The sequence below is a fragment of the Mustelus asterias genome, chromosome 27, assembly GCF_964213995.1.
Source record: "Mustelus asterias chromosome 27, sMusAst1.hap1.1, whole genome shotgun sequence".
Classification (NCBI taxonomy): domain Eukaryota; kingdom Metazoa; phylum Chordata; class Chondrichthyes; order Carcharhiniformes; family Triakidae; genus Mustelus; species Mustelus asterias.
This window is the reverse complement of record NC_135827.1, coordinates 42,772,294-42,795,838: the sequence shown is the minus strand read 5'-3', so window position 1 is coordinate 42,795,838 and position 23,545 is coordinate 42,772,294. Positions and strand designations below refer to the sequence as shown.

Below are 23,545 nucleotides of genomic sequence, written 5' to 3'. Positions count from 1 at the left end.
TGGAGGATATTAGCTGTGAGGAGAGGTTGGATAAACTCGGTTTGTTTTCACTGGAATGACGGAGGTTGAGGGACGACCTGATAGAGGTTTATAAGATTATGAGGGGCATGGACAGAGTGGATAATCAGATGCTCTTTCCTAGGGTAAAAAAGTCAAGTACCAGGGGACATAGGTTTAAGTTGCGCGGGGAAAAGTCTGGAACGTGCTGCCTAGGGAGTTGGTGGAGCAGGTACGATAGTGACATTTAAGGGGCACCTAGATGAATACATGAATAGGATAGGAATGGAAGGATACGGACTCCATAAGTGCATACGGTTTTAGTTTACAGTAAGAAGTCTCACAACAACATGTTAAAGTCCAACAGGTTTATTTGGTAGCACGAGCTTTCGGAGCCCTGCTTCGTCATCAGGTGAGTGAAGAGTTGGGTTCACAAACAGGACATATAAAGACACAAACTCAATTACAAGATAATGGTTGGAATGTGAGTCTTTACAGGTAATCAAGTCTTTAAGGTACAGACAATGTGAGTGGAGAGAGCGTTAAGCACAGGTTAAAGAGATGTGTATTGTCTCCAGACAGGACAGTTAGTGAGATTTTGCAAGCCCAGGCAAGTCGTGGGGGTTACAGATAGTGTGACATGAACCCAAGATCCCGGTTGAGGCCGTCCTCATGTGTGCGGAACTTGGCTATCAGTCTCTGCTCAGCGACTCTGCGTTGTCGTGTGTCTTGAAGGCCGCCTTGGAGAACACTTACCTGAGGATCAGAGACTGCTGAAGTGTTCTCCGAGAGGAAGAGAACACTCTTGCCTGGTGATTGTCGAGCGGTGTTCATTCATCCATTGTCGTAACATCTGCATGGTCTCCCAAATGTACCATGCCTCGGGACATCCTTTCCTGCAGCGTCTCAGGTTGACAACGTTGGCCGAGTCGCAAGAGTATGTACCGTGTACCTGGTGGATGGTGTTCTCACGTGAGATGATGGCATCCGTGTCGATGATCCGGCACGTCTTGCAGAGGTTGCTGTGGCAGGGTTGTGTCTTCTGAGGTCAGTGCAGTTTTTCGCTGTGGCGCGTCGGAACTGTTGATTGATGAGTTGATCGAGCGCCATATCCTGTTCTTGCGAGGGTGTCTTTCAGCGTCTGTAGGTGTCTGTTGCAATCATCCTCATCTGAGCAGATCCTGTGAATACGGAGGGCTTGTCCGTAGGGGATTGCTTCTTTAATGTGCTTAGGGTGGAAGCTGGAGGAGTGAAGCATCGTGAGGTTATCCGTGGGCTTGTTTTACAGTGAAGTGCTGAGGTGACCATCCTTGATGGAGATGCGTGTGTCCAAGAATACAACCGATTCTGGAGAGTAGTCCATGGTGAGTCTGATGGTGGGATGGAACTTGTTGATGTCATCATATAGTTGTTTCAGTGATTCTTGAACACACGCATCTCCATCCCTTCCTGTCAGGGAACACTTCAGCAGTCAAGGGCATTCAGCCTCTGGTCTTTAGGTAAGCGTTCTCCAAGACCTTCACGACACACGACAACGCAGAATCACCGAGCAGAAACTGATAGCCAAGTTCTGCACACATGAGGACGGCCTCAACTGGGATCTTGGGTTCATGTCACACTATCTGTAACCCCCACGACTTGCCTGGGCTTGCAAAATCTCACTAACTGTCCTGGCTTGAGACAATTTACACCTCTTTAACCTGTACTTAACCCTCTCTCCACTTGCATTGTCCACACCTGTAAAGACCTGATTACCTGTTAAGACTCGCATTCCAACCATTATCTTGTAAATTGAGTCTGTGCCTATATATGCCCTGTTTGTGAACCCAACCCTTCACTCACCTGATGAAGGAGCAGCACTCCGAAAGCTCGTGCTACCAGATAAACTTGTTGGACTTTAACCTGGTGTTGTGAGACTTCTTACTGTGCTTACCCCAGTCCAATGCTGGCATCTCCACATCATGGTTTTAGTTGAGGCAGGCATCATGATCGGCGCAGGTTTGGAGGGCCGAAGGGCCTGTTCCTGTGCTGTACTGTTCTTTGTTTTTTTGTTCTTTTATTGGATTCAATGATCAGCCATGATCATAATGAATGGCGGAGCAGGCTCGAAGGGCTGAATGGCCTACTCCTGTTGCTCTTTCCTATGTATGTTTCTGTGTATGTCTCAGCCTTGGCACTCAGGGATTGGTGTCACCCAGTGAGGAACCAAATCCAGAGCCCAGAGAGCGAAACATTTCTTCCCATCCTACCCTTTATCATGCTTTGTTCTCCTTTTCTCCATTTCACAGCACAGAATAAGGCCATTCAGTCCATCATGTCTGACCTAGCTCTTTGAAAGATCTATCTAATTAGTCCCAATCTCCCTGCTTTTTCCCCATAGCCTTGCAAACTTTTCGTTTTCAAATATTTTACCAATATCTTTTAAAGTTATTATTGAATCTGCTTCCACTTCCTTTTCAGGCAGTGTAGAAAATGGCTTAGGTATGTCCTCTCTATAAAAAGCAGGAAAACTCCAACCCGGCCAATTACTGCTGCATCAGACTCTTCTCAATCATTGGCACTATTCGCAGTTCCTCAGATACTGAAGCAGTCCATGTCCAAATGCAGCAAGACCTGGACAATATCCAGTTTTGAGCTGACAAGTGGCAAGTAACATTCGCACCACACAAGTGCCAGGCAATGACCATCTCCAACAAGAGAGCATCTAACCATCTCCCCGTAAAATTCAATGGCATTACCTTCACTGGGATTACCATTGACCAGAAACGGAGCTAGACTAGCCATATAAATACTGTGGCTACCAGAGCAGATCAAAAGCTAGGTATCCTGTGGCAAGTAACTCACCTCCTGACTCCCCAAAGCCTGTCTACCATCTACAAGGCACAAGTCAGGAGTATGATGCAGCTCCAACAACACTCAAGAAGCTTGACACCATCCAGGACAAAGTAGCCAACTTGATTGGAACCCCATCCACTGACTTAAACATTCAATGCCTCCACCACAGGCGCACAGTTGGCAGCTGTGTGTACCATTTACAAGATGCACTGCAGGAACTCACCAAGGCTCCTTTAAAAGTATCTTCCAAATCCATGACCTCTATCATCTCGAAGAACAAGGGCAACAAAAGTATGTTCTCCCTCAAGCCACTCACCACTCTGACTTGGAAATATATCGCCGTTCCTTTACTGTCACTGGGTCAAAATGCTGGCATTACCTCTCTAACAGCACTGTGGGTGTACCTACACCACATGGATGGCAGCGGCTCAAGAAGGCAGTTCATCAGCATCTTCTCAAGGCAACTAGGGAAGGGCAATAAATGCCGGCCAGCCAGCGACGCCCATGGCCCGTGAAAGAACTTTAAAAATGCGCTGCCTTCAAAGAGCTGCTCATCTCCACAGATTTGCTTTTTTTGTCACTAACCTTAAATCAGGGGCCCTCAGGTTACCAAATCTCCTGTCAGTGGAAACATTTCCTCTTTATTTGCTCATCAAAACCCCCCAAGATTTTGAATTCCTTTATTAAACATTCATATTTGGGTGGCACGGTGACACAGTGGTTAGCACTGCTGCCTCACAGCACCAGGGACCCGGGTTCGATTCCCGGTGGCACGGTGACACAGTGGTTAGCACTGCTGCCTCACAGCGGTTAGCACTGCTGCCTCACAGCACCAGGGACCCGGGTTCGATTCCCGGTGGCACGGTGACACAGTGGTTAGCACTGCTGCCTCACAGCGGTTAGCACTGCTGCCTCACAGCACCAGGGACCTGGGTTCGGACCCCAGCCTTGGGTCACTGTCTATGTGGAGTTTGCATGTTCTCCCCATGTCTGCATAGGTTTCCTCCGGGTGCTCCAGTTTCCTCCCACAGTCCAAAGGTGTGCAGGTTAGGTGGATTGGCCGTGCTCAATTGACCCTAGTGTCAGGGGGATTAGCTAGGGTAAATATGTGGAGTTACGGGAATAGGGCCTGGGTGGGATTGTAGCCGGTGCAGGCTCAATGGCCGAATGGCCTCTTTCTGTATCGTAGGGATTCTATGATTCTTTGAACCTTCTCTGCTCTGAGTATTACAATCCCAGCTTCTTCAGTCTGTCCACATCAATTGAACTTCCTCATCCCTGGAAGCTTTCGAGTAAATTTCTGCATGTTTCTGGTGCCACATTCTCCAGACACAGGATAGTCTCACGGATTCCACTCTCTGTGGAGGAGGGCGAATCACTGCATCTCATCCCGTTATCGAGCCATGGTTTGGGCCTTATTCTGAGCTGAATCCTGACATCATTATTACTGGGCAGTATCAGGATCTTGAACTCCCACCCTCGCCTCAGCACCCCTCCCACCCTCGCCTCAGCACCCCTCCCACCCTCGCCTCAGCACCCCCCCACCCTCGCCTCAGCACCCCCCCACCCTCGCCTCAACACACCCCCCACCCTCGCCTCAACACACCCCCCACCCTCGCCTCAGCACCTCCCCCACCCTCACCACCCCCCTCCCGCCCCTCGCCTCAGCACCCCCCCACCCTCGCCTCAGCACCCCCCCACCCTCGCCTCAGCACCCCCCCCACCCTCGCCTCAGCACCCCCCCACCCTCGCCTCAGCACACCCCCCACCCTCGCCTCAGCACTTCCCCCACCCTCGCCTCAGCACCTCCCCCACCCTCAGCACCCCCCTCCCGCCCCTCGCCTCAGCACCCCCCCACCCTCGCCTCAGCCCCCCTCCCACCCTCGCCTCAGCACACCCCCCACCCTCGCCTCAGCAACCCTCCCACCCTCGCCTCAGCACACCCCCCCCACCCTCGCCTCAGCACCTCCCCCACCCTCGCCTCAGCACCTCCCCCACCCTCGCCTCAGCACCTCCCCCACCCTCACCACCCCCCTCCCGCCCCTCGCCTCAGCAACCCCCCCCTCGCCTCAGCACCTCCCCCACCCTCGCCTCAGCACCTCCCCCACCCTCGCCTCAGCACCTCCCCCACCCTCATCACCCCCCTCCCACCCCTCGCCTCAGCACCCCTCTCACCCCTCACCTCAGCCCCCCCTCGCCCCTCGCCTCAGTACCCCCCTCACCCTTCTCCTCAGCACCCCTCCCGCCCCTCGCCTCCCCCCATCCCACACACCCCCAACCGCCAAATCTCCACACATTCCAACCAGGAACCAAGGGCATGATCTGCTGGGCCCGCTTAGTTCTGGGCCCGCCTGCTCCATCGAGGAAAGACTTCACTGATGTTTGGCCGATTGAGGTCAGGGAGTGGTTGAGACTCACAGGCCAGAAACCCTGGAGGCTTAGGACTGCACATAAAAACCTGCATTTGCATAGCACCTTTCACCACCCCAGGGTGTCTCCAAGTGCTTTACAAGCAATGAAATATTTTGTGAAGGGTTACTGGGATGCAGATGTTAAATTCTCCATGACGGGGAGTTTAATCTTTTCTCAACTAGGAAATTTCAACTGAAGAATGAAACTTCAGCGTTACAGGAAAACCCAGGCCAGGGAAATTCTAACAGTCAGTGCAGAGAGCGGGTCAGTAATGCAGGGCTCAGTGAGGCACCATGGAGTTCAGCGTAGAGTACTTGTGGGTTTACAGATCATTAATTGGTGGCCTTGGTTTAACTAGTATTAAGTGTGGACTGATTGCGACTGTATAAATATCAGAGGGGCAGGAATTCCTTGCAGGATACTTACAGATTCTTCATTCCCACTTTCAAGGGGTCGGAAGTGCCAGGCGACAGTGGTTCGTCTGCTGACGGGGGAACTGGACTTAAAGGTGCATCTCAGACGTTGCTCAGTGCCATTCCGAGCCTCAACATTGCCTCCAGTGTAAATGTCAACAGCAGCAACATCACTGATTCCTGCACACAAGACATATGGTTATTCCTCATGGTCGCATCGATGGGCAGGGCTGGAAAAGGGTAGTGGTATTTTCACTGGAGTAGTAACCCAGAGACCCAGGGCAATGTTCTGGGGAACCAAGGCTGTTGATGAAATTTGACTTCAATTAAACAAATGGGAATTAAAAGTCTAATGATGACTCCAATAACCAAGGCCGGTGCTCCGGTACAAAGGAGAGGACAGCACAGGAACAGGCCCTTCGGCCCTTGTTGAAGGCCTCAAAGATGGTGACCATCTTTGAAGCTTCTGCAGTGAGGTGTGCAAGGGGCCAGTATGGTAGCCAAGTCTGGAATGAAATTCCCATAGTGGTTCCCAAATCCCCAGAAGGATTTCAACTCAGCTGCAGCTCCTGTGCCCACCTCCATTTTCAATGGGCGTCATTAACCCCCATTATTGGGGCGTATTATTACATTGGGTTCCCGGGGTTCTCCCTGTTGTATTAAAGCGCTATCTCTGGAGTACGACAGGGGGCTTTGGATTGCAGTGGTTTTTAACCAAGTTTACAAGTTCATTGAAAGCATTCAAATTAGGGGAACGGGGGCAAGTCAGGTTTTTAATATGTTGAACATCGGGGTCCCACGTACTGTCCGTGAGATCACTTTCTGTCTCAATAATATTTGCTCAGAAGTAGCGCACATACTCTATGTATTGGACTCAGTCTTTTCTGTTTGCATCATAAGGTTCGAGTTTACCAAAAGATATTTTTGGATTCTTTCTTATCAGAGGGAAAATGCCGCTTCCTGCTCGATGATTAAAACTACCAGGAGTAGAAAAAAAATCTCATTCGCCTTTCTCGCCAATGTAATGACCTGAGCAAGGCCAGTCGTCCAGTACAACAGTGCTTCATTAAAACAAAGGCTGACAACAGATCCAGCCCTGTGCTCTGAACCTCCATAACCCGCGGCCCAGGCTCTGAGTGCGGCTTTTAAACTCCCGCCACGCCTCTCTGATTGGGCGAGATCCCACTCGCTCAGTAGGGAAACTCACATTCCACACAGCGCCTGCGGAGATCTCTCAATGATGCCCCGTGCCCTTTGTGGCAACGATAACAATGACCGTGAAACCATTGTCGATTGTTGGAAAAACCCATCTGGTTCACTAATGTCCTTTAGGGAAGGAAATCTGCCGTCCTTACCCGGTCTGGCCTACATGTGACTCCAGAGCCACAGCAACGTGGTTGACTCTTAAATGGTCTAGAAAGTTCCTGGGTTGCCCACATCCCATAAATAAAACAATATTTTCACAGTGAAACTGCAAAGTCACTACATCAACAACCAATGACTGAATAAACAGTTACAGCGAGTGATCCTTTCCCTGAACACACTTCACGCCCAGATTCTACTTCCGCAACATTTTTATTTTTTATTACTATCACACAAATACTGGTCACCACAGTGAAGGTCCTCTCTGATTACTTTGTGGTTTCACTCTCCAGCCACACTCCATCCTGCCTTCCTCTAGAAATGACCCTCCCCCAATTCACTTACACATTACTTTCTACTCTCATCACCATTAAAACTATTGTTCTCCTTCACCCTCCTTGTTCCCTGCTACAGTTATATCTTTACAATCCTCTAAACTTCGGCTGCCCACGGCCCCAAGTTCTGCAATTTCCTTCCTGAATCTCCGTCTTTTTACCTTCTCATTTAAGACACTCCTTAAATCCAACCTGTTTGACTTAACCCTTTGGTCACTGGTTCCCAATATCTCCTGATGTGACTGAATGTCAAAATTTGATCAATTTCGGCTGAGGAGCTTTGCAGAGTTTGATTACGTTATATAAATTCATGTTATTGTGAAGGGTGTTTGATGTCATTGCAGGATCTGGGTGTTAGTATCAAATGTTAGTGTACGATGGAGGAAAAACACAGCAACTTGTCTTTTACCTTCAGCAAGTTTATTCGACACACACAGCTCAGCAGACAGAAACTCCTGAGAGCAGACAGAGACGAGATGGGCTGAATACCCTCTTTGTTGTAACTGTTCCAGAGAGATTGAGTAGACTGGGCCTGTACTCATTGGAGTTTAGAAGGTTGAGGGGAGATCTCATAGAGACATATAAGATAATGAAGGGGCTCGACAGGGTAGAAGCAGCGAGGTTATTTCCACTTACAATGGAAACAAGAACTAGGGGGCATAGCCTCAAAATACGGGGGAGTGAATTTAGAACAGAGTTGAGGAGGAACTTCTTCTCCCAGAGGGTAGTGAATCTTTGGAATTCTCTGCCCAATGAAGCAGTAGAGGCTACCTCGTTAAATGTGTTTAAGTCACAGATAGATAGATTTTTAACCATTAAGGGAATTAAGGGTTATGGGGAGCGGGCGGGTAAGTGGAACTGAACCCATTATCAGATTAGCCATGATCTTATTGAATGGTGGGGCAGGTTTGAGGGGCTAGATGGCCTACTCCTGCTCCTATTTCTTATGCCCTCTGGAACTGTTGCAGTCCCTGTGGTGTAGGTACACCCACAGTGCTGTTAGGGAGGGATTTCCAGGATTTTGACCCAACGATAGTGAAGGAACAGAGATATATTTCCAAGTCAGGATGATGTGTGACTCGGATAGAGATTTGAAGGTGGTGGTGTTCCCATTGTCTGCTGTCCTTGGACATGCCGGATCTCAGAGTCGCCATAATTATGAGTATCTTCAGGAAGGGTTGACCACAGTAACTACAGAGGAATTTCTCTGCTGTCGGCCACATGGAAGGTTCATCGCAGATTCCTCCTTAATTCCTGTGGCTGAAGATCTCCTCCCAGAGCTGCCAGGGGAACATCAATCACCACCCTTATTATTGCATTGTGTTGGATGGGCCAAATGGCCTCTGGGCCTTACACCAAACATCCGTAAGACAAAGACGGTGGGAGAGAGGGAAGCTCCTCACCAGAGGAAGAGGGAAGAGTGTTTGAAGAACAGGACTTCGGGCCTGGCACCAAACTCATGGTGGACAGGGCAGTAGTGACACCCGCTTTGCTGCATGGCTCAGACATGGATGATGTACAGCAGGCACCTCAGAACCTTGGAGAAGTATCACCGGCGATGCCTCTGCAAGATCCTGTAAATCCATTGGCAGGATGGGCACACCAAATGTTCACACTCAGGCCGACATCTCAGCATCGAAGCATTGACCACACTCGATCAGCTCCGCAGGGTGGGCCATATTGTCCACATGCCGGACACGAGACTGCCTGAGCAAGTGCTCTACTCGGAGCTTCCACATAGCTAGCGAGCCCCAGGAGGGCAGAGGAAATGCTTCAAGGTCACCTTCCAAACCTCCTCGAAAAAGTTCAACATCCCCACCAACACCTGGGAATCCCCGAAGTAGAGGAACAGCATCCGGGAAGGAGCTGAACACCTCGCATTTCATCGCCAAGAGCAGGAAGGTTGTTACTGTGACAGTTTGAACGGGCAACAATTTTTCTGTTAACATTCATTCTGGATAAATGGCAACTACTAAACAAACAAGGTTAAAGTTCAGAGTGTGCAGGGGCAGTGTTGAAATCACCAGTTCCAGGTTAGTATGTTACTCACTAATCCCGTTAGCCACATGTGACTGGGAGTTAACGGCCAAAACACAGGCAATTATTCCAACATTCAGATCATCCAAACCCGACTGCACCATTTTATCCAAACCCATGCAGACTCCGCCCAGCAGGAATTACTGAATAATCACAGAACCTTTGCCAGCTGCTCAGAGTGCCGCAGCTGTCTCCAGCTCCGAATCTGATGCATTCTGCTCGACTCCGGCCAGGATCCACCATTTATTCTGCAAAATTATATTTTATTCATAGGATATCTGAAAGAGTATTACAAACATTCCAAAATGGCCCTCACAAGAAGCATAGAATCCCAACAGGGCAGACAGAGGCCATTTGGCCCATCCAACACAATGCAATAATATTCAGACCCTCTACATTACATCACGTTACATTCACAGGTGCTTCAATAAAACTGAGGAACATTCACCTGGAGACATCCAGTGAGTCACTCAGCCTGAGGGGAGTTTGAGAGAGCGACCTTCCCCACTGCGCCTCTGCAGCACCTTCACCAGGCAGTGCCCCTCCCCCCCCCCCCCAGGCAAAGCCCAACCTCCCCGGGCCGCCCCTACTGCACCCCCCTCCCCTCCCCCCCCCATCAGGGCAGCCCCCATGACCCCTGGGCAGTGCCCACCCTCCCCGGGCAGTGCCCACCCACCCTGGGCAATGCCATCATTGACAGGGTCAATCAGGCACATTGCTATTGGTCAAACCAGGAGTTGTACAATTATTCCTCAAAAGGATGTCGATGGACCAGGTGAGGTTTTTTTTTACACGAATTCAGTAATTTCATGCTCACAATAACTGAGTAGCTTTTTATTCTGGATTTTATTAGTTAATTGGATTTAAACCTTCCAGCTGCCGGGATTTGATCCGGGATCATTAATCCAGATGCAGTAATAAGCAGTGTGGCATTTCCCCCAGTCCCATTTGAATTGAGTGATGTGGGAGCTGCTTTCTATCCCCACCCTGGCTCTGAGTCAGCAGCTCTGAATGAGTCCACACTCTGGAATGTTACAGACATGTTTTTCCTCAAGCACCCAGCCTCCAACATGTATGAACAGGAATGTTGTGAAGCAGTTTCGCTGAGGGGTTTCTGCGCCTTTACCCTTCGTTTCCAAAGTGGAACCAGCTGGAAACTGAGCGGCTCCCCGACACAAGAAAGCTTCAAGAATAACTGGCAGCAACAGCCAGGGAAGCAGAACTTGTCCCAGTGCCTCAGTCCGAAGAAACCCCCTGGAATTAACAGATTCCGGAAAAGTGGAACCAGATCCCAACATGGAGCACAGTCCCAGCCTCCAGCCCCTAAAAACAACCCCCCGCCAGTCTCTCTCCCCCCCGCCAGCCCCCCCTCTCCCCCCCGCCAGCCCCTATCCCCCCGCCCCCCTCCCCCCTCCCCCAGGACTCACCTGTCTGGGTCAGTGCCAGTAGCAGGAGGCAGGCTGGGGGACACATGAAGCAGCTGATTCTCTCCCCCCTGTAGAGTGTGGCTCGGTGAGGAGGCAGCAGGTAGACCGGGAGTCAATGAGAGGAAACCTCGTCACAAAACCAACCCCAGGGCACAAAGCCAAGAGGCGGAGCTGTCCCAAAACTGTTAAAAAATATTCGCTGCACTTCCCGAAGACACCCTCGAACAATTTCCATGTGAGATTAGCCAAGTCCACTTTGATTGGTCTTCGAAACATTTTATATTGCAGAAAATAAATGAGTGAGGGATGAAAATACTAAATCAGAGAAAAGACTTGAATAATTCTGGGCAAAGCTGAGTGCCTCTCAGGAGGTAACGATGAAATAACTGGCATTGGGTTGTGTCCCGGACAATGGAGGGAATATCAACCCGGATTCCACAAAATCTCAATAGCCAGTGTCAAAACATGGGGCTGTCACAGTCAAATATCTCATCAGCATTCAGACTCTGGGATCCTGTGGAAAGATCACCCATTCCAATAAAAAATCAGCGGGAGATCCAAAACACACACACCAGGAGTTGTACAATTATTCCTCAAAAGGATGTTGATGGACCAGGTGAGGTCCATCTACTCCATCTGCCTGAACTACACTTTCCAAACACACTCCCGGGTATCTGTTATTCTATATATAAACCACCCTGAACCCCTCGATTAGATTTTTGGGGCCCCATCCCGTTCTCTTAGTGTGCTGCTGACCTCCTCACTCCTTCCCTCTCCCATCTCTTTCCCTTCTCCCTTATCCTCCTTTCCTCATCTTCATTCTCTTCCTGCTTCCTCTCCATCCTCCCTCTGCCTCTGCAACTGCTCCAATAGAACCATAGAAATGTTACAGGACCGAAGGAGGCCATTTGGCCTCTCATGTGCCTGCCAGTCCGAGAATGCCCAGGTGCCCTCACTAATCCCACTTTCCTGCATCCGGCCCATAGCCCTGTAGCTTAGAGCACTCAAGGTGCAGCTCCCTCACAGCACCAGGGACCCGGGTTCGATTCCCGGCTTGGGTCACTGTCTGTGTGGAGTTTACACATTCTCCCGTGTCTGCATGGGTTTCCTCCGGGTGCTCCGGTTTCCTCCCACAGTCCAAAGATGTGCGGGTTAGGTTGATTGGCCATGCTAAATTGCCCCTTAGTGCCAGGGAGACCAGCTAGGGTTATGGGGATAGGACCTGGGTGGGATTGTGGTCGGTGCAGATTCGATGGGCCGAATTGTAGGGTTCTATGATTCTAAACAAGCTCAGGATCTCTCCCTGCACCACCCCTTCTCCCTCCATCACTCCATCCTACCCCTCCATCCCTTCCCATTCCCTTCTTCTTCCTTCCCTCCTTCCATCTCTTTCGCCCTCCCTCCTTCTCTCCGTCTTTTCTTCTCTTTCTTCCCTCCTCCTTTCTGCTTCCATTCTACACCCTCTTCTTTTCCTGCCTCCTCCCTTTCTCTTTCCACTCTCTCTCCCTCTTCCTCTCCTCCTCCTCCTCCTCCATCCCCTCCCTCTCTCTATCAGTCAAAAACTGTTTTCAGGTTTGTGATGCCTCCCTTGTTAAATATCCTGCCCAGATTGATGGCTGAGATTTAGTTCTGATCTGCAGGAAGTTTAAGTTTTTTTAAAGTTTTAAGTTAAGTTTAAGTTTACGTTTTTCCGTTTTTATTAATTAATCACAAGTAAGGCTTACATTAACACTGCAATGAAGTTGCTGTGAAATTCTCCTAGTCCCCACACTCCAGCACCTGTTCGGGTCAGTGCACCTAACCAGCACGTCTTTCAGACTGTGGGAGGAAACCCACGCAGACACGGGGAGAACGTGCAAACTCCACACAGACACGTTAAGACACTGGGAGCTGATCTCGAGCCCAGTGTCAGTCACAGGATTAGAGTGAGGGTCAATTCAGGAAGGGTGGAGTCATCTTCAATGGACAGAGGAACCTGGTCACTGTGGAGAGTCCAGGAAATCTGGCAGCAATTTCCTTCCTATGTCCTTGGACCCGGATTCTCTCTCAAACAAAGAACAAAGAACAGTACAGCACAGGAAACAGGCCCTTCGGCCCTCCAAGCCTGTGCCGCTCCTTGGTCCAACTAGACCAATCGTTTGTATCCCTCCCTTCCCAGGCTGCTCATGTGACTATCCAGGTAAGTCTTAAACGATGTCAGCGTGCCTGCCTCCACCACCCTACTTGGCAGCGCATTCCAGGCCCCCACCACCCTCTGTGTAAAAAACATCCCTCTAATATCTGAGTTATACTTTGCCCCTCTCACCTTGAGCCCATGACCCCTCGTGAACGTCACTTCTGATCTGGGAAAAAGCTTCCCACCGTTCACCCTATCTATACCCATCATAATCTTGTACACCTCTATTAGATCTCCCCTCATTCTCCGTCTTTCCAGGGAGAACAACCCCAGTTTACCCAATCTCTCCTCATAGCTAAGACCCTCCATACCAGGCAACATCCTGGTAAACCTTCTCTGCACTCTCTCTAACGCCTCCACGTCCTTCTGGTAGTGCGGAGGGTTGTAGGTAGGCCTAGAAGGTAGGGATATGTTCGGCACAACTGGTGGGGCCGAAGGGCCTGTTTTGTGCTGTAGTTTTCTATGTTTCTATGTTTCTGAAGGGGGATCAGTTTAGGACAGAGTTGAGGAGGAACTTCTTCTCTCAGAGGGTGGTGAATCTCTGGAATTCTCTGCCCACTGAAGTGGTGGAGGCTACCTCGTTGAATATGTTTAAATCACGGATAGATGGATTCCTGATCGGTAAGGGAATTAGGGGTTATGGGGATCAGGCGGGTAAGTGGAACTGATCCACTTCAGATCAGCCATGATCTTATTGAATGACGGGGCAGGCTCGAGGGGCTAGATGGCCTACTCCTGCTCCTATTTCTTATGTGCTTATGTTCTTATGTTCTTTCCTCGCCTCCCACAGTAACCTGGGGTACATCCCATCCGGACCCGGCGACTTATAAGAACAACTATCTTGATGCCATTCAAAGATTCCAGCATAACCTCTTTCTTAAAGTCCACATACTCAATCTTTTCAATCCACTGCATGCCCGCAGTACATCCACCCAGGTCCTTCTCCTCTGTGAAAACCGAGGCAAAATACTCATTGAGCACCTCTGCCATTTCTACTGGTTCCGTACAGACTTTCCCACCTTCACCTTTTATAGGCTCTTTTACTTTTCATATATTTATAGAACACCTTTGGGTTTTCCTTAATCCTACCTGCCAAGGCCTTCTCGTGACCTCTTCTGGCTCTCCTAATTTCCTTCTTTAGTCCCTTCCTACAAGCCGTATACTCATTTAGATCCCTATCTTCGCCAAGCTCTCTGAACCTTTTGTACGTTTTCCTTTTCTTCTCGACTAGGTCCCGCACAGCTTTCGTGCACCATGGTTCCTTTAACCTACCAACTCCTCCCTGTCTGCTCGGAACGTTGTCCTGTAGAACTCTAGACAGACATTCCTTGAAAAACTGCCACCTCTCTTCAGTACATTTCCCCGAGAATACCTCCTTCCAATTTACTCCTCTAATTTGCTGTCTAATGTCTTAATATTTCCCCTTACTCCATATAAACACTTTCCTAGCTTGCCTGATCCTCTCTTTTTCCAATGCAAGCCTAAAGGAGATAGAGTTATGATCGCTATCCCCAAGATGCTCTCCCACTGAGAGATCTGACACCTGTCCAGGTTCATTGGTCAGTATCAGATCAAGTACAGCCTCTCCTCTTGTAGGCCTGTCCACATGCTGTGTCAGGAAACCCTCCTGAACACACCTAACGAACTCCTCCCCATCTAAACCCCTTACCCTGATGGAACAAATAGCCTCCCCCTGCACTGCAGGGAACTACAGTTCCAATGGAAGCAATAACCCCACAGACATACATCCTTTTTCAGAATCAGTTAACCCAGAAACAGATACGCTCACATGGGTGCTACGTGTCCGGGTTTTAACCCTTTGGACAGAGAGCTAGACAGCCACCTGTCTTCTGACTCCCATACAACAGTCTCCAGAGAAAGATTTAACTTCAAACAGCAAAAATTCAGAGAAAGAGACTATTTTCTGGCAGGTGGCGGTCTCCAATCTCCTGAGAGACACAGAGCTATTTCTTCTCTCAACAGCTGCCAAGCACCAACTGAGCTTGTTTTCTCTTTGTGAGCCTGGCCCCGCCCAGTCACATGACCTAACCTGTCAATCAACCCAATCAATCCCTACTCTGAAAAACCCCAGGAGAAAATATTAAAGTAAAAACACTGCATTAACCCAGATTAAAACAAACATTTTAGCAATTAAGATCAATTTGGGCTGTTGGTTACAGACAAAGCGGCACCGGTTAATAGAACAGACTGCTAAAAAAATTCCTGCACAAGAAACATGACACAAATACATTTCTTAAAGGCACAGTATCATCACAATAGAATCCTGAAGGTAGCAGGATGGGTAGATAAGGTGGTTGAGGCGGCATATAGGATACTTGCCTTTATTAGCCAAAGCCTAGAATATAAGAGCAGGGGGGTTGTGATGGAGCTGTATAAAACACTGGTTAGGCCACAGCTAGAGTGCTGAGTGCAGTTCTGGTCACCACATTATAGAAAAGTTCTGATTGCACTGGAGAGGATGCAAAGGAGATTCTCCAGGATGTTGCCTGGGTGGAGTGTTTCAGCTTTCAAGAGGGGCTGGTTTGGTTGGGGTTGTTTTCCTTGGAGCAGAGAAGGCTGAGAGAAGGCCTGATTGAGGTGTACAAAATTATGAGGAACATAGCATAGATTTTTGATTTGATTTATTATTGTCACACCTATAGGTTTATAGTGAAAAGTATTGTTTTTTGAGTGCTATAAAGACAAAGGAGACTTTTCATAGAGTATGTAGGGGAGAAGGAAAGGAGAGGGTGCAGAATGTAGTGTTACAGTCACAGCTAGGGTGTACAGAAAGATCAACTTAATATGAGGTAGGTCCATTCAAAAGTCTGATGGCAGCAGGGAAGAAGCTGTTCTTGAGTCGATCTCAGACTTTTATATCTTTTTCCCGACGGAAGAAGGTGGAAGAGAGAATGTTTGGGGTGTGTGGGGTCCTTAATTACGCTGGTTGCTTTTCTGAGGCAGTGGGAAGTGTAGACAGAGTCAATGGATGGGAGGCTGGTTTGGGTGATGGACTGGGCTTTGTCCACGACCCTTTGTAGTTTCTTGTGGTCTTCGGCAGAGCAGGAGCCCATACCAAGCTGTGATACATCCGGAAAGGATAGTTCCCATTGTGCATCTGTAAAAGTTGGTGAAAGTTGTAGCTGACGTTCCAAATTTCCTTAGTCTCCTGTGCAAGAAGAGGCATTGGTGGGGCTTTCTTAACAATAGTGTCTGCATGGGGGGACCAGGACAGGTTGTTGGTGATCTGGACGCCTGGAAACTTGAAGCTCTCGACCATTTCTACTTCGTCCCCCTGATGTAGACAGGGGCATGTTCTCCTTTACGCTTCCTGAAGTCAATGACTATCTCCTCCGTTTTGTTGACATTGAGGGAGAGATTATTGTTGCCGCACCAGTTCACCAGATTCTCTATCTCATTCCTGTACTCTGTCTCGTCATTGTTTGAGATCCGACCCACTATGGTGGTGTCGTCGGCAAACTTGAAAATGGAGTTGGAGGGGAATTTGCCCAAACAGTCATAAGTGTATAAGGAGTACGTAAGCAGTTCAAGAAGATGATCTTCATCCCGGTACCAAAGAAAAGCCAGGGAGCTAGACTTAATGACCATCGTCCAGTGGCTTTGACATCCGTCATTATGAAGTGCTTGGAAAGGTTAGTCATGGCACGAATCAATTCCAGCCTCCCGGACTACCTGGATCCACTACAGTTCACCTACCGCCACAACAGGTCCACAGCAGATGCCATCTCCCAGCCCTGCACCCAACCCTGGAACACCTGGATAACAAGGACACCTGTGTCAGACTCCTATTTATCAACTACAGCTCAGCCTTCGACACCATTATTCCCACGAATCTCATCTCTAAACTCCGTGGCCAGGGGCTCGGCTCCTCCCTCTGCAACTGGATCCTGAACTTCCTAACTCACAGACCACAGTCAGTAAGGATAGGCAACAACACCTCCTCCACGATCATCCTCAACACCGGTGCCCCACAAGGCTGTGTTCTCAGCCCCCTACTATACTCCTTATACACCTGTGACTGTGCGGCCAAATTCCCTTCCAATTCGATTTTCAAGTTTGCTGACGACACCACCGTAGTGGGTCGGATCTCAAACAATGACGAGACAGAGTACAGGAATGAGATAGAGAATCTGGTGAACTGGTGCGGCAACAATAATCTCTCCCTCAATGTCAACAAAACGGAGGAGATTGTCATCGACTTCAGGAAGCGTAAAGGAGAACATGCCCCTGTCTACATCAACGGGGACGAAGTAGAAAGGGTCGAGAGCTTCAAGTTTTTAGGTGTCCAGATCAGCAACAACCTGTCCTGGTCCCTCCGTGCCGACACTATAGTTAAGAAAGCCCACCAACACCACTACTTTCTCAGAAGACTAAGGAAATTTTACAGATGCACCATAGAAAGCATTCTTTCTGGTTGTATCACAGCTTGGTATGGCTCCTGCTCTGTCCAAGACTGCAGGAAACTACAAAGGGTTGTGAATGAAACCCAGTCAATCACTCAAACCAGCCTCCCATCTATTGACTCTGTCTACACTTCCCGCTGCCTCGGAAAAGCAGCTAGCATAATTAAGGATCCCACGCACCCTGGACATTCTCTCTTCCACCTTCTTCCTTCGGGAAAAAGATACAAAAGTCTGAGGTCACGCACCAATCGACTCAAGATCAGCTTCTTCCCTGCTGCTGTCAGACTTTTGAATGGACCTACCTTGCATTAAATTGATCTTTCTCCATACCCTAGCTATGACTGTAACACTACATTCTGCACCCTCTCCTTTCTTTCTCTATGAACGGTATGCTTTGTCTGTATAGCGCGCAAGAAACAATACTTTTCACTGTATACAATAATAAATCAAATCAAATCAGTATAGTACAGGGCTGAGGGCACAGCCTTGTGGGGCACCGGTGCTGAGGATGATTGTGGAGATGTCATTGCCTCTCCTTACTGATTGTAGTCTGTGGGTTAGGAAGTTCCTATCCCAGAGGATTCATGTCCTGTCTCCAATACTTCTATAATTAATCATTGATAATGAAGAAAAACAATTAATTCAGAGAGGAAGGAATGTTTCCCCTGAGTAGAGGGGAAACTGGGATTAGAATAAATAGCTGCTTGATGGCTGTCATGGATATGATGGGCTGAAGGGCCTCTTTTTGTGCTGTATGACCCTATGGATCTCCAGGAATTATTGCCTTAATCGAGGACTAACAATGAGCTAAACCAGGAAAATCACATCCGGAATTAAATTGATTGTGTTTTTCTTCATTATCATTGATTAATTATAAAAGTATTGGAGACAGGAGAAGGCAGTTTGAGGTGATGGGAGGTGGTGCAGGGATTCCTCTGGGGTGGCTTTTAAAGGGACCCTGTGCTCACCAGTTGTTGTTTTGTCGTGTATCCAGCAGGTGGTGGTGTTGCCTGCATATCCATTTAATGTAGAGCAGCACTGCCCCCTGCTGTCCCCTTGCTGCAGCCGCAGGGGATTGGCCACCATTTGGAGGAACCCTTGACACTTCACCAACTGGTGCCATTTAAGATGGGGGCCATCGACAGGGAGCCAGGGATAACCAGGGTTTTTACAACAATCCAAAAGTTTCATGGCCGTTATTGAGATTAGGTTTGAATCCAGATTTATTTATTCATAGAGTCATAGAGGTTTACAGTATGGAAACAGGCCCTTCGGCCCAACTTGTCCATACCGCCCTTTTTAAAAAAAACCCCTAAGCTAATCCCAATTGCCCGCATTTGGCCCATATCCCTCTATACCCATCGTACCCATGTAACTATCTAAACGCTTTTTAAAAGATAAAATTGTACCCGCCTCTACTAGTACCTCTGGCAGCTTGTTCCAGACACTCACCACCCTCTGTGTGAAAAAATTGCCCCTCTGGACACTTTTGTATCTCTCCCCTCTCACCTTAAACCTATACCCTCTAGTTTTAACTCCCCTACCTTTGGGAAAAGATATTGACTATCTACCTTGTCTATGCCCCTCATTATTTTATAGACCTCCATAAGGTCACCCCTCAGCCTCCTACACTCCAGAGAAAAAAGTCCCAGTCTATTCAGCCTCTCCTTATAACTCAATCCATCAAGTCCCAGTAGCATCCCAGTAAATCTTTTCTGCATTCTTTCTAGTTTAATAATATCCTTTCTATAATAGGGTGACCAGAATTGCACACAGTATTCCAAGTGTGGCCTTACCAATGTCTTGTACAACTTTAACAAGATGTTCCAACTCCTGTATTCAATGTTCTGACCGATGAAACCAAGCATGCCGAATGCCTTCTTCACCACTCTGTCCACCTGTGACACCACTTTCAAGGACCTAAGAACATGTACCCCTAGATCTCTTTGTTCTGTAACTCTCCCCAATGCGCTACCATTAACTGAGTAAGTCCTGCCCTGGTTCAATCTACCAAAACGGATCACCTCGCATTTGTCTAAATTAAACTACATCTGCCATTCGTCAGCCCACTGGCCCAATTGATCAAGATCCCGTTGCAATTGGAGATAACTTTCTTCACTGTCCACTATGCCACCAATCTTGGTGTCATCTGCAAACTTACTAACCATGCCCCCTATATTCTCATCCAAATCATTAATATAAATGACAAATAACAGTGGGCCCAGCACTGATCCCTGAGGCACACCGCTGGTCACAGGCCTCCAGTTTGAAAAACAACCCTCTACAACCACCCTCTGGCTTCTGTCAAGAAGCCAATTTTGTATCCATTTAGATACCTCACCCTGGATCCCGTGAGATTTAACTTTATGCAACAACCTACCATGCGGTAACTTGTCAAAGGCCTTGCTAAAGTCCATGTAGACAACATCAACTGCACTGCCCTCATCTACCTTCTTGGTTACCCCTTCAAAAAACTCTATTAAATTTGAGAGGCATGATTTTTCACTCACAAAGCCATGCTGACTGTCCCTAATCAGTCCTTGCATCTCTAAATGCCTGTAGATCCTGTCTCTCAGAATACCTTCCAACAATTTACCCACCACAGATGTGAGGCTCACTGGCCTGTAGTTCCCAGGCTTTTCCCTGCAGCCCTTTTTAAACAAAGGCACAACATTTGTCACTCTCCAATCTTCAGGCACCTCACCCGTGACTATCGATGATAGTCATAGAAATTCATATTCATAGAAATTGAATTCCCAATTCCTGTGGTGTGATTTCAATCCTGTCTCGGGATTATTTAACCAATGAAATAGAGCATTCCAAACCCCTCGACTAAATTCCAGTCTGTAACTCTCTCCCGGGTATCTGTTATTCTATATATAAACCACCCTAAACCCCTCGATTAGATTCCAGTCTGTAACTCACTCCCGGGTATCTGTTATTCTATATATAAACCACCCCGAACCCCTCGATTAGATTCCAGTCTGTAACTCACTCCCGGGTATCTGTTATTCTATATATAAACCACCCTAAACCCCTCGATTAGATTCCAGTCTGTAACTCACTCCCGGGTATCTGTTATTCTATATATAAACCACCCCGAACCCCTCGATTAGATTCCAGTCTGTAACTCACTCCCAGGTATCTGTTATTCTATATATAAACCACCCCGAACCCCTCGATTAGATTCCAGTTTATAACTCACCCCCAGGGATTTGGTATTCCATATATAAACCACCCCGAACCCCTCGATTAGATTCCAGTCTGTAACTCACTCCCGGGAATTTTGATTAGTTCACTTTGATCTGGACACTGAGAGAATGTTGTTTAGTTTGAAGGATAGGTTGGAAATGTTAGACTGTGGAGGGAGTTAGCATGTGTTTGTATCTGAGCTAGTGTGTGTAACTGGGCTGGTTTGTGTGTCTGTGCTGGTTTATGTATTAACTGGTTTGTGTATCTGGGCCAGTGTGTGTATCTGGGCTGGTTTGTATATCTGGGCAGGTTTGTGTATCTGGGCTGGTGTGTGTATCTGGGCTGGTTTGTGTATCTGGGCTGGTGTGTGTATCTGGGCTGGGTTGTGTATTGGCTGGGTTGTGTATCTGGGCTGGTTTGTGTATCTGAGCTGGTGTGTGTATCTGGGCTGGGTTGTGTATTGGCTGGGTTGTGTATCTGGGCTGGTGTGTATATCTGGGCTGGGTTGTGTATTGGCTGGGTTGTGTATCTGGGCTGGTGTGTATATCTGGGCTGGTTTCTGTATCTGGGCTGGGTTGTGTATTGGCTGGTTTTTGTATCTGGGCTGGGTTGTGTATTGGCTGGGTTGTGTATCTGGGCTGATTTGTGTATCTGGGCTGGTGTGTGTATCTGGGCTGGGTTGTGTATTGGCTGGGTTGTGTATCTGGGCTGGGTTGTGTATTGGCTGGTTTGTGTATCTGGGCTGGGTTGAGTATCTGGGCTGGGTTGTGTATTGGCTGGGTTGGTAATCTGGTTTGTGTATTTCTGGGTTGTGTATTGACTGGGTTGTGTATTTCTGGGTTGTGTATCTGGGCTGGGTTGTGTATTGGCTGGGTTGTGTATTTCTGAGTTGTGTATTGGCTGGGTTGTGTATTCCTGGGTTGTGTATCGGGGTTGTGTATTGGCTGGGTTGTGTATTTCTGGGTTGTGTATTGGTTGGGTTGTGTATTTCTGGGTTGTGTATCTGGGCTGGGTTGTGTATTGGCTGGGTTGTGTATCTGGGTTGTGTATTGGCTGGGTTGTGTATTGGCTGGGTTGTGTATCTGGGTTGTGTATTGGCTGGGTTGTGTATCTGGGCTGGTGTGTGTATCTGGGCTGGGTTGTGTATTGGCTGAGTTGTGTATCTGAGTTGTGTATTGGTTGAGTTGTGTATCTGGGTTGTGTATTGGCTGGGTTGTGTATTTCTGAGTTGTGTATTGGCTGGGTTGTGTATTCCTGGGTTGTGTATCTGGGCGGGGTTGTGTATTGGCTGGGTTGTGTATTTCTGGGTTGTGTATTGGCTGGGTTGTGTATTTCTGGGTTGTGTATCTGGGCTGGGTTGTGTATTGGCTGGGTTGTGTATCTGGGTTATGTATTGGCTGGGTTGTGTATTGGCTGGGTTGTGTATCTGGGTTGTGTATTGGCTGGGTTGTGTATCTGGGCTGGTGTGTGTATCTGGGCTGGGTTGTGTATTGGCTGAGTTGTGTATCTGAGTTGTGTATTGGTTGGGTTGTGTATCTGGGTTGTGTATTGGCTGGGTTGTGTATCTGGGTTGTGTATTGGCTGGGTTGTGTATCTGGGCTGGGTTGTGTATTGGCTGGTTTGTGTATCTGGGCTGGTTTGTGTATCTGGGCTGGGTTGTGTATTGGCTGGGTTGTGTATCTGGGTTGTGTATTTCTGGGTTGTGTATTGACTGGGTTGTGTATTTCTGGGTTGTGTATCTGGGCTGGGTTGTGTATTGGCTGGGTTGTGTATTTCTGGGTTGTGTATTGGCTGGGTTGTGTATTTCTGGGTTGTGTATCTGGGCTGGGTTGTGTATTGGCTGGGTTGTGTATCTGGGTTGTGTATTGGCTGGGTTGTGTATTGGCTGGGTTGTGTATCTGGGTTGTGTATTGGCTGGGTTGTGTATCTGGGCTGGTGTGTGTATCTGGGTTGGGTTGTGTATTGGCTGAGTTGTGTATCTGAGCTGTGTATTGGTTGGGTTGTGTATCTGGGTTGTGTATTGGCTGGGTTGTGTATCTGGGTTGTGTATTGGCTGGGTTGTGTATCTGGGCTGGGTTGTGTATTGGCTGGTTTGTGTATCTGGGCTGGTTTGTGTATCTGGGCGGGGTTGTGTATCTGGGCTGGGTTGTGTATTGGCTGGGTTGTGTATTTCTGGGTTGTGTATCTGGGCGGGGTTGTGTATTGGCTGGGTTGTGTATTTCTGGGTTGTGTATTGGCTGGGTTGTGTATTTCTGGGTTGTGTATCTGGGCTGGGTTGTGTATTGGCTGGGTTGTGTATCTGGGTTGTGTATTGGCTGGGTTGTGTATTGGCTGGGTTGTGTATCTGGGTTGTGTATTGGCTGGGTTGTGTATCTGGGCTGGTGTGTGTATCTGGGCTGGGTTGTGTATTGGCTGAGTTGTGTATCTGGGTTGTGTATTGGTTGGGTTGTGTATCTGGGTTGTGTATTGGCTGGGTTGTGTATCTGGGTTGTGTATTGGCTGTGTTGTGTATCTGGGTTGTGTATTGGCTGGGTTGTGTATCTGGGTTGTGTATTGACTGGGTTGTGTATCTGGGTTGTGTATTGGTTGGGTTGTGTATCTGGGTTGTGTATTGGCTGGGTTGTGTATCTGGGTTGTGTATTGGCTGGGTTGTGTATCTGGGTTGTGTTTTGGCTGGGTTGTGTATCTGGGTTGTGTATTGGCTGGGTTGTGTATCTGGGTTGTGTATCTGGGTTGTGTATCTGGGTTGTGTATCTGGGTTGTGTATTGGCTGGGTTGTGTATCTGGGTTGTGTATCTGGGTTGTGTATCTGGGCTGTGTATCTGGGCTGTGTATCTGGGTTGAGGTAGTGGTGATGTGTGGGCTCTGATCACTGATCTGCTATTTCCTGCTGCACAACTTCCAACAACAACGTCTCTGAAGCTGCAAACACCTC

General features: G+C 48.3%; 1 protein-coding gene across 2 annotated transcripts in view; it reads right to left on the bottom strand.

Moving 5' to 3' along the window:
* LOC144479991 (myelin protein zero-like protein 2) overlaps positions 1-10,924 on the bottom strand; it is a 279,492-nt gene extending 268,568 nt beyond the window's left edge. For both annotated transcript variants that reach the window (XM_078199142.1, XM_078199141.1), the window contains exons 1-2: positions 10,819-10,924; positions 5,671-5,837 (exon numbers count right to left, since the gene is read on the bottom strand). In XM_078199142.1, the coding sequence (XP_078055268.1) occupies positions 5,671-5,837; positions 10,819-10,864 (213 nt within the window). In that variant the 5' untranslated portion in view covers positions 10,865-10,924. The remainder of the gene's footprint in view (positions 1-5,670; positions 5,838-10,818) is intronic.
* Positions 10,925-23,545: the final 12,621 nt, after the last annotated feature.